The sequence below is a fragment of the Rhamphochromis longiceps genome, linkage group LG22 (assembly GCF_057381845.1).
Source record: "Rhamphochromis longiceps isolate RC_006_pf linkage group LG22, R_longiceps_female_GT1.1, whole genome shotgun sequence".
Classification (NCBI taxonomy): domain Eukaryota; kingdom Metazoa; phylum Chordata; class Actinopteri; order Cichliformes; family Cichlidae; genus Rhamphochromis; species Rhamphochromis longiceps.
Window position 1 is genome coordinate 20,398,745 of NC_140577.1, and position 17,048 is coordinate 20,415,792.

General features: G+C 41.6%; 3 protein-coding genes across 3 annotated transcripts; 1 reads left to right on the plus strand and 2 right to left on the minus strand.

Moving 5' to 3' along the window:
• The first annotated feature begins 974 nt into the window (after positions 1 to 974).
• On the plus strand, positions 975 to 7,973 carry LOC146644001 (uncharacterized). Its single transcript, XM_085396866.1, has 2 exons — positions 975 to 1,197; positions 1,448 to 7,973. Exon 2 carries the CDS (start codon positions 1,691 to 1,693, stop codon positions 3,611 to 3,613), a length of 1,923 nt encoding a protein of 640 aa, XP_085252992.1. The 5' UTR covers positions 975 to 1,197; positions 1,448 to 1,690; the 3' UTR covers positions 3,614 to 7,973.
• Positions 7,974 to 8,430: 457 nt separating this feature from the next.
• On the minus strand, positions 8,431 to 10,625 carry LOC146644002 (progranulin-like). The gene is made up of 5 exons (XM_085396874.1): positions 10,530 to 10,625; positions 10,318 to 10,395; positions 9,868 to 10,170; positions 9,561 to 9,734; positions 8,431 to 8,764 (listed from the first exon to the last, which is right to left on the minus strand). The coding sequence occupies exons 2-4, from the start codon at positions 10,393 to 10,395 to the stop codon at positions 9,567 to 9,569; spliced, it is 549 nt and encodes a 182-aa protein (XP_085253000.1). The 5' UTR covers positions 10,530 to 10,625; the 3' UTR covers positions 8,431 to 8,764; positions 9,561 to 9,566.
• A 595-nt stretch (positions 10,626 to 11,220) lies between these two features.
• LOC146644003 (progranulin-like) lies at positions 11,221 to 17,002 on the minus strand. Its single transcript, XM_085396873.1, has 5 exons — positions 15,435 to 17,002; positions 15,020 to 15,169; positions 14,670 to 14,891; positions 13,627 to 13,764; positions 11,221 to 13,531 (listed from the first exon to the last, which is right to left on the minus strand). The coding sequence occupies exons 2-5, from the start codon at positions 15,167 to 15,169 to the stop codon at positions 13,442 to 13,444; spliced, it is 600 nt and encodes a 199-aa protein (XP_085252999.1). The 5' UTR covers positions 15,435 to 17,002; the 3' UTR covers positions 11,221 to 13,441.
• Between the last annotated feature and the right edge of the window lie 46 nt (positions 17,003 to 17,048).

Genomic DNA, 17,048 nt, shown 5'->3' on the forward strand with positions numbered 1-17,048 from the left:
AAACATGGAGTGTTCAGCACAGTCTCCAGACTTAAACCCCATCGAGCTGGTTTGGGATGAACGGACAGAAGAGTGAAAACAAAGTAACCTACAAGTTCCACACATTTATGGGAACTTCTGCAACAGATATGGGAAGAACTTTCTGAAGAACATTTGATTTCTATTGTAGAAAGTCATGGGTGTTTTCAGCGGTTATATCTGCCAAATGTGGCTACATTGATGACACAAAAGTTTATAATACATCTTTCTCTATAAATTGATTTACTGATTTACTGGGCTTTCATTTCAGGGTGCAGTGAGACATTAAACTGCATAATTTCCAATAAAAACTGGAACAATTGTGGTGTTCTGATCAGATGGAAATTGAAATTAAGAATTTAGCGACTCTGATTCCATTTAGATATCACCTATCGATTTAATTCCTTTTTTTATTCTCTTATTAATTCTCATTGGCTTCTCGTTGGCTTCTCGTTGAGTCACCACCATCACTAAACAATATATCAATAACATTTAATTTTTGCAAGTTAATTGCATGCTTTGTTTATGTATGTGTAGATTTCCCCTCTTTGTTGTAATCAGTGTTGGAGCCATTACTCAAAAAACTTAATGTATTACACATATTGTCAGCTTTAACATCTCTCTGGGTTCTTGCGTAGCTTAACATTAAAATGCTATCTGTGCAGGTGCTTACAAAGAGACGAAGTTGTGTTAGCAGCGTAATGTAGTTGTTTCTGGCCTGGATGTAGTTTCCACTTCACAATAGTCCTCCTTTTGTGCAATAAAAATAAAAGTAACGTCCATATCCACCGTGTAGACTGCGCCACCATTTTCCTCCTCCAGCACACAAACTAAAATCAGCAATTCTTGTTTTAATACTGGAACATGCAAACATACATTGATATACAGAGTTTGAAAATCAATATGTGGTTTGTTCAACTTTATTCCTCAAGTAATGCTGTTCTGTATCACTAAAATATTATTCCCAGTACGTTGTTAGTTATGTGTTTTTAGCGCCCTCTGTGGTCGTTTCAAGTAATGCACCGTAGAAATGGTTTGTTTTGAAACAACTTTATTGAACAGGAAGTCAGCTCAAGGAAAGGAAGCGAGCGAAAGAAAGAGAGACATATCGGCACACGGCTTATGGTGTCCTGTCGGAAAATTTACTGTCTACATCTTTGGTTTACGGTTGTATCGCCGGTATGTACTTAAAGTTAAATTACAACTTGTTTTTGTACATTATGTTGCCGCTAGCGCAGTATTTGACCGTAAAGCTAATCTCGGTGCTAAGCTAGCTATCCGCGATGTCGGAGGTCGTCTGAGATGGCCTCAGTAGTTGTTTAAAAGTTTATATAATTAGACGTATGCTGTGTATTAGTACTGCGGTGTATAAATGTATGTTATGCTACGCTTATGTATGTCTTGACTGTATTTTTTGTCTTGTTTTTAGTTTTACCCTTTTGAATGTCAGTAAACCTGTTGACAACGCCCATCGGTCTTCAGAGTGGTGATATGAGAAAGGTGTTCACGCCCTTGCATCAGACATGCACCCGTAACGGCACAGTAAAACGGCGACATCCGCACGAACAAAGATAACGCAGTCATCGCACACTAGAGTGAAGCTGACCACTACTACGCCTGGGAGCAACACGGCATACAGCAGTGAGCCAGCAGTCGTCTAATCAACTCCAACATGTCCAGCAAGGCGTCATCCCTCAAGACCCGGTCCGAAGCTTCGTGTGCCTCCTCTACAGGTTCTGCAGCAGCCAAAGCCAGAGCAAAAGCTGAGGCAGCCAAGGCACGGCTCAGCTTCGCAGCTAAAGAAATGGATTTGAAGGTAGAAAAAGCACAAATAGAAGTAGCAAAAGCTAAAGTCGAGGCATCCATCGAATATTTACAGCATGAAAAAGATGTAGCTTCAGCCATTGCTGAAGCAGAGTCATTAGAAGCAGCTGCTGCCACACAGACAGAAACGCGCAGCAACATCTGTCCCTCAGTAACAGCAGAACGAACTAAACAGTATGTCATTGGCCAATCTACATTTGTGAGAAAAGAAAATGATGCTGCTCTTCAACAATCACAAAATGAAAATGTAACACAAAGTAAATCAGAGCTCACCTGTGATCAGCCACCAAGCCCTAAAAAGGAAAATGACCCACAAAAAATTCCAATTGGTCTAACAGATGATCCTGACTGTTGCCAAAAAACTCCAGTCATTTCCCCTTCTCCCCATGCTAATAAAAATTACAGTACCAATTGGTCAAATCAGGTGTCAGCATCTAGCTTCCATGATGCTAGGCCTTTATACAAAGAGCCTAGAGAATCAAATGTGAGTGACTTCATCAGATACTTTGCTCGTCGTGAAATAGTGGCAACAGGGCTGCTCCAGTTTAATGACAAGCCCCAAAACTTCAGAGCTTGGAAACACTCATTTGAAAATGCTATAAGCGGGTTAGATCTAACGGCAAGTGAAGAAATGGACTTGATGTTAAAATGGCTTGGCAAGGAATCGGCTGAACATGCAGAACAACTCAGAGCCATACACATCAACAACCCAGTCAATGGCCTCAACATGATATGGGACAGACTTGAACAATGTTATGGCTCAGCTGAAGTGATCGAGGATGCACTGTTTAAAAGAATTGATGCATTCCCAAAAATCTCATCCAAAGACTTTGCAAAACTGAGAAAATTTAGTGACCTGCTCATGGAAGTGCAGTGCGCTAAAGCTGAAGGAGACCTCCCTGGTCTCGCGTTCCTAGATACAGCAAGAGGAGTAAATCCAATCATCCAAAAACTTCCCTTCTACCTGCAAGAAAGGTGGATTACGGTAGGAGCCAACTACAAATGCACAAAATGTGTCTCCTTCCCACCATTTAGTGTTCTAGTAGACTTTGTTGCACAAGAAGCTGATGCTAGAAACGACCCCAGCTTTAACCTCACACCATCACCTGATGCACCCAGACCAGACAAACTATCTTGGAGGGCAAACAGACAAAAAGAGATTTCTGTGCACAAAACTGATGTCATCTCTCGCACTAGTTCAGACACACAGAGGTTCCCAAACAAAACTGTACATGGTGAAAAGATTTGTCCAATTCACAAGAAAGCCCATCCTCTCGCAGTGTGCAGAGCATTTCGCATGAAAACACTGTTAGATAGGAAAACGTTCTTAAAAGAAAATGACTTTTGCTTCAGGTGCTGTGCTTCATCTTCACACATAGCAAAGAACTGTAAAGCCAAGGTACAGTGTTCCGAGTGCAACGATGAGAAGCACTGCACGGCTCTCCACCCAGGACCAGCTCCCTGGCTAAAAGAAACCGAACCAGCAGCAGAGCATGGCGGGGAGCCTGACACCACTGAATCAGAGGAGATCACTTCTAAATGCACTCAGGTTTGTGGTGTGAATGAAGCAGGCACTTCATGTTCTAAAATCTGTCTCGTGAATGTCTACCCAGCAGGCCACCCACATCAAGCAGTAAGGCTTTATGCCATCCATGATGAACAAAGTAACAGATCACTAGTACGTCCGGAGTTCTTCGAGTTGTTTAATGACTGCGGCCCTAGTTCCCCTTACTCGCTTAAGACGTGCAGGTACCAAAGAGACAATGGGTAGAAGAGCTACAGGTTATGTAGTGGCAGCTTTAGATGGTTCAGTCCACATCTCACTGCCTAGCCTAATTGAGTGCAAAAATATCCCAAATGACAGAGACGAGATCCCCACACCCAGTGCAGCTAGACACCACAGCCATCTAAAGTCAGTGGCTCACCTCATTCCTGCCTTGGACTCTAACGCCCCCATACTAATGCTTCTTGGACGGGATGTCATTAGAGCTCACAAAGTCCGCAAACAGATAAGTGGCCCTAACAACGCACCCTATGCTCAAAAATTGGACCTAGGATGGGTCATAGTAGGAAACGTGTGTTTAGGTGACGTCCACAGAACTCCTGCAGTAAGGACTCTGTTCACAAATGCAACTGAAAGGGGACGTCCCACAGCATTCGAGCCATGTCCTAATGTTTTCAACATAAAAGAGAAACATTGTGGGATACAAGTTCCACTCAACTTCAGCTCCCAGCTGGCAGACAGTGCTTGTGAACCTGATCATTTAGGATGTAATGTGTTCAAACAAACCAGAAATGACAACTACATCTCACCTTCCATCCAGGACAATGCCTTCTTAAAAATAATGGAGGAAGGACTAACAAAAGACACAGATAACAGTTGGACAGCTCCTTTACCATTTAAAAATCCACGCCGAAAGCTCCCTAACAACAGACCACAGGCCCTGAATCGCCTAATGTCTCTTCTTCGCACCTTTGAAAAGAAGAAAGAGATGAAGGAACATTTCATCACCTTCATGGACAAAATATTCCAAAACAAACATGCAGAGATCGCCCCTACACTAAAAGAGGATGAGGAATGTTGGTATCTGCCATTATTCGGTGTCTACCATCCCCGTAAACCCACGCAGATCAGGGTCGTCTTCGACAGCAGCGCCAAGTATGAAGGCGTATCCCTGAATGACGTTCTGTTAACAGGACCAGATTTTAATAACTCATTGCTTGGGGTCCTAATACGCTTCAGAAAAGAAGCCGTTGCCTTCACAGCAGACATCGAACAGATGTTTTACTGTTTCAACGTGCGAGAGCAAGACAGGAACTACTTACGCTTCTTGTGGTTCCGTGACAACGACATTTCCAAAGAAGTTGTGGAGTACAGAATGACGGTCCACGTCTTTGGGAACAGCCCATCGCCAGCAGTAGCCATATATGGCCTGCACCAGTCTGTCCAACGCGTTGAACCGGACTGCGATGCAGATGTGAAGCAGTTTGTCATGCGTGACTTCTACGTTGATGACGGACTCAAATCTCTACCTACTGTTGAAAAAGCCATATCTCTACTCCAAAGAACCCGAGACGCACTTGCAAACTCAAACTTAAGACTGCATAAAATAGCAGCAAACAGGAAGGAAGTACTAGAGGCATTCCCGACTCAAGATTGGATTATTGTAACGGTCTTTTTACGTGTCTTAACAAATCAGCTCTGGATCGCCTTCAGTCTGTACAGAATGCAGCGGCAAGACTTTTAACTGGTACAAACAAGAGGTCACACATTACTCCAGTTCTGGCTTCTCTTCATTGGTTGCCTGTAAATTTTAGGGTTCATTTTAAAATTTTAGTTGTAACTTTTAGAGCTCTGCATGGTGAAGCTCCCCAGTATATCTCTGACCTGTTGAAACCTCATGCTTCATCCCGAGCACTTAGGTCTTCAGGTCAGAGGCTACTGGTGGTCCCACGTACTAGATTTAAAACACGTGGGGATCGAGCTTTTCAGGCACTGGCACCTAGGCTGTGGAACTCTCTGCCGTTGTCTTTACGCTGTCTAGACTCTACTGACTCCTTTAAAAAGCAGCTGAAGACATTTTTATACAAACGGGCTTTTAATTAATTTAATTAATTTTTACTTGTATGTCTGATCTTACTGTAAAGCACTTTGTGATTTTTATCTGTGAAATGTGCTATATAAATAAATTTTACTTACTTACTTACTTACTTACTTACTTACTAAGATCATGCCAAAAATCTAAAAAACCTGGACTTCGAAAGTGATTCGGTGCCCATGCAGCGTAGCCTAGGTCTCCTCTGGGACCTAAGTAAAGACCGCTTCACCTTTGAAGTATCTGATGAGTCAAAACCCTTTACCAGACGAGGTGTTCTATCAACAATAAACAGTCTCTATGATCCGCTGGGTTTTGTAGCACCAGTCACCATACAGGGGAAGTCGATTCTACGCGAACTTACAGCTGAAAATGGGGACTGGGATGCTCCACTCCCTCCCGAAATGGAAGAGTCTTGGACACAGTGGAAAGACTCACTCAAAGACTTGCCTAACATGACCATTCCCAGAGCATACACAGACATTTCCCCTTCAACAGCCGTGAAAAAAGAGTTGTGTGTTTTTTCAGACGCATCTACCAAAGCCATAGCTGCAGTGGCCTATTTAAAAGTGACAGATGCAGAAGGACACAGTCAAGTAGGCTTTGTAATGGGTAAGGCTAAGCTAGCACCACGCCCAGATCAGACTATTCCAAGATTAGAGCTTAGTGCTGCCGTTTTAGCGGTTGAGCTCGCAGATCTTATCTCAGATGAACTTGACTGTAAACTAGATCACACTACTTTCTACACAGACAGTAAAGTAGTCCTAGGTTACATCTACAACGAGTCTAGAAGATTTTATGTCTATGTCAGTAATCGTGTGACTAGAATCCGCAGATCTTCTCAGCCATGCCAGTGGCACTATGTAGCTAGCAGTCAGAACCCTGCAGATCACGCCACTCGTTCTGTTCCTGCATTCCAGCTGCCGCTTAGTAACTGGCTCACCGGCCCTGACCTTTTACATCAGATTCAGAATTCTCCAAATGACTCCTATGACCTTGTAGAACCCAACATGGACGCAGATGTAAGACCTCAGGTAACCGCACTCAAAACAACAGCCTCAACTAAAGAACTGGGCTCAGACAGATTCACCAAGTTTTCTACCTGGAAATCCCTCACACGTGCTCTTTCTAGACTAATACATGTCATCCACAACTTCAAATCACCACCAGGCAAAGCCAATCACTGTAACGGCTGGCATTACTGTGAAACGGGACTTACTGTGGATGAGTTAAAGCAAGCTCAGAACCTTGTCATTCGAGCAGTACAGCAGGACGTGTATGCTGAAGAAATCAAGTGTGTGCAAAAACATGGAAAACTACCCAAAACCAGTCATCTCAAAACCTTAGACCCCTATCTGGACAAAGAAGGACTCCTTAGAGTAGGTGGTCGCATCAGAGACTCAAACATTAGCCAAGGTGAGAAAAACCCTCTCATAGTTCCTGGCCACCACCATGTTGCAGCGCTTCTCATAAAGCACTACCACGAGCAGACCCAGCATCAAGGTCGCCTTTTCACAGAAGGAGCCGTTCGCTCCGCAGGATGGTGGATAGTGGGCGGTAAAAGAAAAGTGAGCACAATCATCTATCATTGTGTTACCTGCAAAAGACTTCGTGCTCCTTTGAGCACACAGAAAATGTCAAACCTCCCTCCAGACCGTCTCACAACGGATCCCCCGTTCACGAATGTGGGCTTAGATGTGTTTGGTCCGTGGTTTGTGTCTTCACGACGTACAAGAGGAAGCGTCAACCAGAATAAAAGAGGTGGCTGCTATCATAAACTGTAGACCCCTCGTCTCGGTTTCATCAGACCCAAGTGACCCCTTTATCTTGACTCCAGCTGTTCTCCTGACTCAAAAGGTAGCACCCCTTCAGGCTCCAGCTGAAAAATTCACAGCATCAGACCTCTACAAACATCAGTGGCGCCAGGTTCAGCACCTGTCGAACATCTTCTGGGACAAATGGAGGAAAGAGTTTCTCCCTACCCTACAGCCACGCCGCAAATGGCAGTCTAGCCAGCCTAACGTGAGCTTAGGAAATGTTGTGGTACTCAAAGACAGTCGAGTGCCAAGAAATGAGTGGCCTCTTGGTCTCATAACTAAGGTGTTCCCAAGTAAAGATGGTAAAATACGTACCGTGGAAATTAAGGTAGTTAAATCAGATGGTACAAAGGTGTTGACCAGACCTATCTCAGAGATCGTACCCTTGGTGCCTTCTTAACGTGTTGTTTTCTTCAACGTTTAATCGTGGCGTTTATTCACGCCAGGCGGGGAGTGTTCTGTATCACTAAAATATTATTCCCAGTACGTTGTTAGTTATGTGTTTTTAGCGCCCTCTGTGGTCGTTTCAAGTAATGCACCGTAGAAATGGTTTGTTTTGAAACAACTTTATTGAACAGGAAGTCAGCTCAAGGAAAGGAAGCGAGCGAAAGAAAGCGAGACATATCGGCACACGGCTTATGGTGTCCTGTCGGAAAATTTACTGTCTACATCTTTGGTTTACGGTTGTATCGCCGGTATGTACTTAGTTAAATTACAACTTGTTTTTGTACATTATGTTGCCGCTAGCGCAGTATTTGACCGTAAAGCTAATCTCGGTGCTAAGCTAGCTATCCGCGATGTCGGAGGTCGTCTGAGATGGCCTCAGTAGTTGTATAAAAGTTTATATAATTAGACGTATGCTGTGTATTAGTACTGCGGTGTATAAATGTATGTTATGCTACGCTTATGTATGTCTTGACTGTATTTTTTGTCTTGTTTTTAGTTTTACCCTTTTGAATGTCAGTAAACCTGTTGACAACGCCCATCGGTCTTCAGAGTGGTGATATGAGAAAGGTGTTCACGCCCTTGCATCAGACATGCACCCGTAACGGCACAAATGCATTATGCTGGGCTGGTATTGGGCAGGCTGAGGTGTTCATGGGCACTCAAACTGTGACGTGAAAAGATGATAAATAAATGACTGCATGACACAGCTGGGAAGAAGACGCTATGATTTTTTTATTGGTGAAGCTGGACAAAAGTATACAAAGGAATGGGAAAAAATCATAAAACAAATCAAAACATTTTCACCTCACCATCGTAACATCATACTGGTCTATATTCACTGACACTCAGTCACATAGGCAGTATAGGAGAATGGAATAGATGAAAAACACATTTTCATTATTTAAAAAACAATCGATAAGATGATTTGAGATTAGCTTGAAATCATTAATGATTTCCCTATTTCTACAATAGGGATTAGGCATTTTCAACACATGATGACCTCAGTGAAAAGTTTGCTTAGCTGGTCTGTGGAGATGACTGGTGACTCTTTCTCCAGTGGGCCTGAAATTAGTGCAAGTCTTTGTGTTAGAACAACATATTATAGTCATCTCACTAAGTTTCTCCCTAAGTCAGGGGTGTCGAACTCCAGGCCTCGAGGGCCGGTGTCCTGCAGGTTTTAGATCTCACCCTGGGTCAACACACCTGAATCAAATGATTAGTTCATTACCAGGCATCTGGAGAACTTCGAGACATGTTGTGGAGGTAATTTAGCCATTTAAAACAGCTGTGTTGGATCAAGGACACATCTAAAACCTACAGGACTCTGGCCCTCAAGGCCAGGAGTTCGACACCTGTGCCCTAAGTTTTCTATTTGGCCACTAAGGGGCCACAGAAACAAGCTGTGATTTCTGGTCCTTGGGCTGCTACATGCTTCACTATGCTTGCAGGCTAGTAGCTGAATTAGCTTGTCTGCTGTGTGTTTTGGGAAGCCAGCATACTTTGGATTTATAGGAATCTTTCAAGGCTGCAAAACGATGCAGAAATACTACGCAGAGCTGAAAGATCCAAATTTGGTAATAATACTCTATGACCTCATCAGGACAAGAAACAGCTGGTTAGAGCAGGTTCATCATGTCACAGTAGTCTGTCAACATAAATGATCAAACCCACAACTATCAGTATATTTAGCTGTTGTTCAATCCTGGTTGGTGATCAGATGTGCACGCCATCATTTGATATAACACCAGTAAACAAAGAAAGTCTAAAATGTAGCCTTGAAATTTGATCTGAACAGTGAGTGAAATTATCCCAGGATGTTCTCCACATGTGAAGGTGGTTAGAGTGTGGCGTTTCCTACCTTCTTCTAATTGTCGTCTTCCTCTGAAGATGGGATGAAGGACGCAGGTCCTGAAGGTAGTGCTGGCTTGCGGAGGAAAGGATATGTGAGTTTTTCCCTCACACAGTGCTGGTAGGTTCGGTCACAGTCAAATCCAATTGGACAGCAGTGGTAGCCATCCAGACAACATTTGCCCTGCAAGAAACACTTTTAGTCTCTCAAAAGAATAATTATCATAGCTGCAAACTTGTTTCATGGCAGTGGAAGCTAAAAGGAATTTTATTACAATCATATGTCTTATTGCACAAGAGTGTTTAGGCTGACTCACAGGAGAGTAGGGACAACAGGTCCAGCCTCCTTGTGGGTGTCTGCAGCAAGTAGTGCCATCAGGACAGTAGGTGTAACTGTCACAGTGGACCATTGATTTCTTTATTTGATCTGGGACGTGGCTCTCTTTAAGCTCCTGGAGTGGAGTTCCAGGCAGTTCAGGGGTGTTTGGTTTCTCCGCAGCCTCCTTCTTCACCATGGGTATGGTCAGCCACGGCTGGTCTAATTTCTCACAATTCATGGTAACCAGGTTACAGCGATATCCTGAAGGGCAGCAGTGGAGCAGGTCGGCGCAGCACATGGCCTGCAAAGTAAGACCAGCAGAACTTTTAACAACCAACAATCAAGTTACTGCACTGGTGGAAAGTTTCTGACTTTTATGTGCATGAGGACAGCAGCCAAAGCTGATTTTAGCCTTGCAGCAGGTGGCGTTGTTTGGGGAAGTACTCACATCAGGACATGCGATAGAGCATGAAGCAAATCCCCACAGAAACACACCGAATGACAAACACAGAGTGATCGTCAACATCTGGAAGACAGTAGCAAAATGACTGTAGATTTTGTCTCTTTGGAGTATCAAGGTCAGACTTTGTAACTTTAATGTAACACTAACACAAAAGCATAATTCACCGTAGAAGAAGTAAACTTTTTTGTAACCTTTACCTTTAGATAGTGAAGAAATTCAACAGCTTCCTGTGATGCCTTTCACTATTTCCCTTCTGTGGTATCAAACACTGCTCTTTATATTAGAGGTCAGACACTCCCACTGCACAAAAATGAAAGTTTCACTTCACGTGACACCCCTGTGTCCTGTGACTGAGACACTGAAGTACTTATTCAACTTATTTATGCAAGTAAAAGTGAAAAAGTATACACTTGTAAATGTACTTAAAGTATAAAAGTAAAAAATAAATAATAAGAAGAAGAGTTTATTTTTAGACTTTCAAAACACTCAAAGACACCTCGCACTCAATTAAAATTGCTTGTAAAATAATAACAAAATAAAAGTAAGAAGTACCCCTTCTGCAAGTTATCTTGTTCTAACTGCACTCTCACTTACAATATTAATTGTTTCACGTGTTAAAAAATGTGCCCATATTAGCAAAGTGTAAGATGTTTCTCATCCGCTCTCTCCACACACACACACACACACATATATATATAAACAAAATATAGTTTTTGTTAGCTACTTTTAGTTACTTCCAGTTCTAGCGAACTATACTAACCCTCGCTCACGACCACGATACAAAACATTGTAACTTGTGCTTCAGTTCTCCTTTCATGAGGCTTCTCTTTGTGTTATAAGTTGTTGCATTTCATTAAATCCTGATCCACAGTTTCTGTTCAGGTGCTCGCAAACTACTGCCAACACATAACTGAGTACACACAGACCTATAGAGAGAAACGTGCCTCGAAAGTGTTACGAGACTGGTGCGGTATTTATGCACAATTTTTCAAGTTCAGCTTCACGAATCAGATAGTTTACTCCTTGAAAAAACGTACAAATGTCTAAAACAGGTAAAATCACTCTCACTTCCTCACTTTTTTTGTTTGTTTGTTTTGCTTTCAAAAGTCAGTGCACATCTGCAGATAGAGGGATCACCGTGGTTGTGCATCACTCTGTCGCCCTCTGGAGTGAGTGTATGCCAACTAATCTCTGTATATTTTAAATATAGATATAATCCATGTAATGTGGAATAAGACGTTGATGCTAATCTTACCATTCTCTGGTAATAGCAGGCTAACACTAATGTTAGCTAATGACTAATCCTGAATAATTCACTAAGTCGTAGCAGTTTATTTAAACCATATATTCCCTTACTGGATGTTATTTGTATCCCTACTGTGTAATGCCTTTAGTTGTTAAATCTATGTTTTCTGTTGGAGAGGTGTCTTATTCTGTTTTTTTAAGATAAACGAAATGCCTACTTTAAAAACATACATTAAAAGGAGGAGGAAGAGGAAGCTCAGATGTCCCGGTTTTACACTGGGACATGAAGGCAGCCTACGTTTGTGGATCTGTGCAAAGCTGGCAGTCTGAAATTCTCAAAACCAGATGTGGCGATCCGTGCGCACATATTTAAGGTTTTGTAAGGCAGCCAGATGAATGTGAGACATTTACATGTACAGAAAGTTTTTGGAAGAGAAAATCCTCAGATTTCTGAAGCTAAACTCTAATTGCTTTGTAAATGTGTGTGCACTGGATTTGGACCATCTATTTTTTTGTGCAATTTTATGCAAATCATTTGGTTGGATTTTCATGCCTGGCTTCAATCGAGTGGGATTCAAATTACCCCATTTACCTTAAATATGATATTGTTTGGTGTGTTTCTGAAGGAAAAGAAAGCCAATTATGGTGTTAATGTTTTATTAATCTTGTGTAAGCAATATATACACAAATGTCATTATTTTAAGAGCAAACCAACCCTACTTCATTTAACTTAACTAAGTTTAACTTATATTAAAACTGTGTCTACAGCCAAGCACTGTTTTAATGTCTTTATATTTTGATCCAAGCTCATAATAAAAATCTATGACTCTCTCACACAAAAAAAAATGCACACAAATCACTGCACACTGGAAATCTTAGTTTACACTTTGTAAGACCTTTCTCTCCATATAGACCCAGTCTTTACTGGTTATTGCCACACTTCTTCCTTTTGACATGTGTTTGAGTGTTGGCTGTAAAATGGAGCCTGTCTTTGTTTCACTTCCCTTTTTTTTTTTTTTTTACCATAACTTTACCATTCCTCCTCCAACACTATTGTGTTACTGTCTTTCCTCATCTAACGGTGTTGCACCATCAGCTTCTTCTTGATTTCTCCATAATTCTAAATCTGCTGCCACCTGCAGAAACCCGGCTGTGGTGCCTGATTTGCAGCAAACTCAGCATGTCTGCTGCTATATCCAGTTGGTCAGATAGGAGACAAACAAAGTAAAAGAAAGAATAAAACACACAAAAATAAATACTTTTTTTTAAAAAAGCTTTCACCTTCCAGTCATCCACTTCTTTATGTGGCAGTGTGACCTTGCAACCGGTCACACCAACACACCAACATTTTGCGGCATGAAAACTCACATTTCTATCATTTTTATTTGGAAATGTTCTCATGTTTTAAACTTTCAATACAAAAATTTGACTTGAAAACAGCAGAAAAGCCTTTGATTTTTCAGTTTATGAAAAGAATCCAGACATTAGACATTTTCAACATGACCGCAGTGGAAATAAATGGTTGCAGGAAATCTTGTGAAGCTAATTTGTGAAGTTAAATGGTGAGAAGAAAAAAAACCAGAAGTTAAATGGTGACTGTCCAGTGACGCAGAAGTATCAATTTAAACACAAAACAGTCAACAGATACTTAAAGTAATCTTACGTGGATATAACATCAATTACCCACTTGCTGTCTTCTTGTGAAGCTGATCGGCTTCTATCTCAGATGAGGCAGTGTGTCTAACAATTTTCAGCAAAATCTTGACAAATCTTGAAGTAAAATAGTTTAAAAAATTTTAAAAATTAAAAAAAGAAAAAAAATATATATATATATTCAACATTATTTGTGCAGCCCCGAGAAATCTCAAGAGTAAGAATTTCTGCATTTCAAGGAGGAGGCCTCGCAGGTGTATCCATACTCACAGCAGTGCAGACCATCTGCACAACACTGGCCCTGAAATCAGTCAAAAGTGTTTGTGTTAGAACAAAACACCAACCTTATTCCAGCAAGAGGTGATGGCATTTCTGGGATTTATGTACAATCCTTACCAGTGGGTAGGGACAGCAGTTCCACTGGCCTGAGGATGCCTGGCAGCAAGACATCCCCCCCTGGCAGTAATGTAGGGAATCACAACGAATGACTTGAGCCTCAGGGGAGCCGACGTGTGTTAGAGCTGGTTCTGGTATCTGCAAAACGGGAAGGACAACCTAACTATTAGCCTGTTCCTCTTATCCAAAAATGAGTCCATTCATCAATTCTCTTAAATGGGGGATAAAGTCTATCTGAGCTGTCACTCAATGTACACTTTGTATGTAGGGATGGGAATTGATACAAATTTATTATACATCGTAGCATATCAAAGACATTACATTTGCGAAAACTGACTGCATGCTGTGGGTCAAATGTTTGCAGGTGCTTGCAAAGTTGCTTCAGCAGCACGATGCAGTTGTTTCTGTCCTGTATGCACTTTGCACCTTACCATTGCAATCTTGTCCTTTTAAGCAATAAAAATCAAAGTAATATCCACGTCCAAGACTGTGCCACTGTTGTCCTCCTCTGACAAGAGGAACCGATAAACAGAGTGTGCAAGCAGACTAACAACTCCAAGGAACTGAACTTTTTCTGTGTGTATGTGAGCGTGTGTGTGATTTTATCTAAAAGTCCTTAAAAAAACTGGTTTCTTTTTGTATTTAATTAATCAAGTTAAACCAGGATTTTTTTTTTACTTTACTTGGCCATCTAAGGAGCAGCAGTATTTCTGAAACCCACGAGGAAAACTACACAGAGCTAAAGGATGCAAAGTTGCAAAAATCAGCAGCTGTCCAGGTATGCTCTCATCGTGGTGAGAAACAGCTGATGCACGTGCACTTCTTTTCTTGTCACATATAAAATGATTACAGCAGTCTTGCAATATAAGTGAGCAAACCCACAGCTGTCATCACATTCATGTGACTGGTGAACTCATGTGATCCTGCGTTATTGCTTTATTTATTAACTCCTTGATTCTTTGTGTAACATCGCTTCTTTTCAACAAAGTGAGGAGTTAAAGCGACAGGCAGCCTTTAAATGTTGTAAGCGCAGTGTGTCCTACCTCGTTCATGCTCTCTTTGTCCTCTGACATAGGGATGACAAAGGCAGGTACTGAAGGCAGCGCTGGCTTATAGAGGAAAGGGTATGTGAGTTTCTGTGCAGCGTCCTTCTTCACCATGGGAATGCTCAGCCACGGCTGGTCCAGTTTCTCACACAGCTGTGTCACCAGGTTACAGCGATACCCTAACGGACAGCAGTGGGCCATGTCTGCGCAGCACACTGCCTGCAGAGTGAATAAGACTTATTTCCAATCTGACTTCCAAAACCAACAACAAGCAAAACAATAAATAAAAAAACAAAACAAAGCAACAACACTAATGGAAAGTTATATTTGTGTGAATATAGACTTACTTTTGGATACTGACAGCAGCCATATCCATACTCAGTCTTGCAGCAGGTAGAGATGTCTGAGCAAGTACTCCCATCAGGACACGTGATAGAGCAAGAAGCAAATCCCCACACAAACACCTCGACTGACAACCACAGAGTGAGCCTCGACATCTGGAGGGAAGAGCATCACAGTGACTTTTTCCTTTTCCCTTTAATTCTTTTCAACTGACATCAAGGTGATATTAAAAAGTAGATAAAGTGCATATTTCTTCGCAGCTTACAAGTCAGACTTTTTGATCATATGTACTCCTGTACCTACAGTTTCACGTTCGCTTCTTTGAAAACTTCTTGCTCTCAAATTAAACTTACAAAAGAGGATATTAAACCAATAAATTGCCCATAAAAGATTTTAAAATCAAATCTTTGAGTCACAAACCTTCAGATAGGGAAGAGATTCAACAGTTTCCTGTCATATATTTCGCACTTCCACTTCGCACTGAAACTTGCATGGCTTTTTATAGTGCAGGTAAGACCCGCCCACTGAGGAGCAGCTGAGAGCTTGACTTCACATCACAGCACTTCTGTCCTGTGACAGTCATATAGCAGTTTTTAAGGTTTCTGGAACTACTGTAGCTCACGCCCACAGATAAAGCTTCTATTTTTAAAGGGAAATGCATTGTTTACTGGGAAACTTAAAGATTAAACAAGGCTTTATGAGCACACATTAACCTTTCATACCTCGCACTGTTTTGATCACAAGACCTGCCTGTGAAGTCTCACTGAGACACAGTGCTGTCACTGTGATGAGTGGGTAAATGTTCTCAAACTTTTATTTGGCCTTTACGCTCACAGTTGGTGAAAGCTTTATTTTTTTTATTATTATTGAAATCACCTAAACTACGAAATGCCAGCACATCTTTGCTCAAAGGAAACCAATACCCCCACCCCCACCCCCACATTAATTCTCAGTTCCCACTTTTATACGTTAGGGAAATTACTGCATGCCAATCCATGGCTAAACGTGTTCTACTCTGCATTTTTCTATCCAGGTATGCTTTTACTGCACTGGCAGCGCATTTGGGATCATTGTCATGATAAAAAATGAAGCTGTTGCCAACCAGATGATTTCCAGATGGTATTTGCATGGTGGTCCAAACTCTGAAAGAACTTTGTTTTCATAATGCCATCAATTTTGACAATATATCTCAGCCACTTGCTAAAATGGCCCCAACCGTGACAGAGCCTCCAGCGATCACTCTCCTGCATTTATAGATGGCAATTTGAAGCTAAATTTTCAAAGTTCATAAGACCTGTTGCCACTGATTTTCTGTCCTGTTCTTGTGTAACTTGACATTCCCCAGCCTTTTCTCCTTGTTTCCTTTACTTAGGAATGGCCTTTTAACAGCCACCGTCCCTCTGAGACCATTTCTGATGATCTACCTGCTGTTCACTGAAGCTGAAGGGCCCGATGCACCTCCTAGGTCTTTTCCCCCCCTTTCTTAAGGATATGACTTTCAGATGGTGTTCATCTCCTGTGGAACCACTTTGTTGGTATAAAAAAAAGAATTTTATTTCTGTCAGTGTTATCTTTGCCATTTTTCATAGACTGAAGCCTAGATACAATTTAAAACTGGTTCTTTGCCAAGTTGTGTGTAGATACAAATAGGTTCATCCCTCAGGTTGTAAGGTGCTGTTTTTATGCTTGAATCATTCACAGGTCAGAGTTAAGTGGCTTAACAAACAAAAAAAAATCCTCTAAAAATGTCAGGTAGAAGCACTGGGCTGAAAGTGAGTGAAAGCCTTTCAGAAAGCCTGCAGAACTGTTGCTTGAGACCACTTGAAAAAATACGAGTCTGGCTCCTTAGAGACAAAATATGGAAAAATGAAGCTCATAACACTTTCCACAATGGTGTCACACTTTCGGCTCCTGTGGTTTCATCGGTGAGGCATCTCATTCATTTCGAGGTATGACAGATTCAAACACAAAGTCAGACTCATGGTTCAGTAACAGGCATTTAAAGTCTTAGTGAGGCTTACATATTTGTGTTTC

Coding starts and splice junctions, on each gene's coding strand:
- LOC146644003 (XM_085396873.1), bottom strand. CDS start 15,169: ATGTCGAGGCTCACTCTGTGGTTGTCAGTCGAGGTGTTTGTGTGGGGA. Junction 13,765..14,669: donor ACAAAGAGAGCATGAACGAG/GTAGGACACACT, acceptor CCCGTTTTGCAG/ATACCAGAACCAGCTCTAAC. Junction 13,532..13,626: donor ACTGCTGTCCCTACCCACTG/GTAAGGATTGTA, acceptor GACTGATTTCAG/GGCCAGTGTTGTGCAGATGG.
- LOC146644001 (XM_085396866.1), top strand. CDS start 1,691: ATGTCCAGCAAGGCGTCATCCCTCAAGACCCGGTCCGAAGCTTCGTGT.
- LOC146644002 (XM_085396874.1), bottom strand. CDS start 10,395: ATGTTGACGATCACTCTGTGTTTGTCATTCGGTGTGTTTCTGTGGGGA. Junction 10,171..10,317: donor GCTCTATCGCATGTCCTGAT/GTGAGTACTTCC, acceptor CTTACTTTGCAG/GCCATGTGCTGCGCCGACCT. Junction 9,735..9,867: donor CCTGTTGTCCCTACTCTCCT/GTGAGTCAGCCT, acceptor TGTTTCTTGCAG/GGCAAATGTTGTCTGGATGG.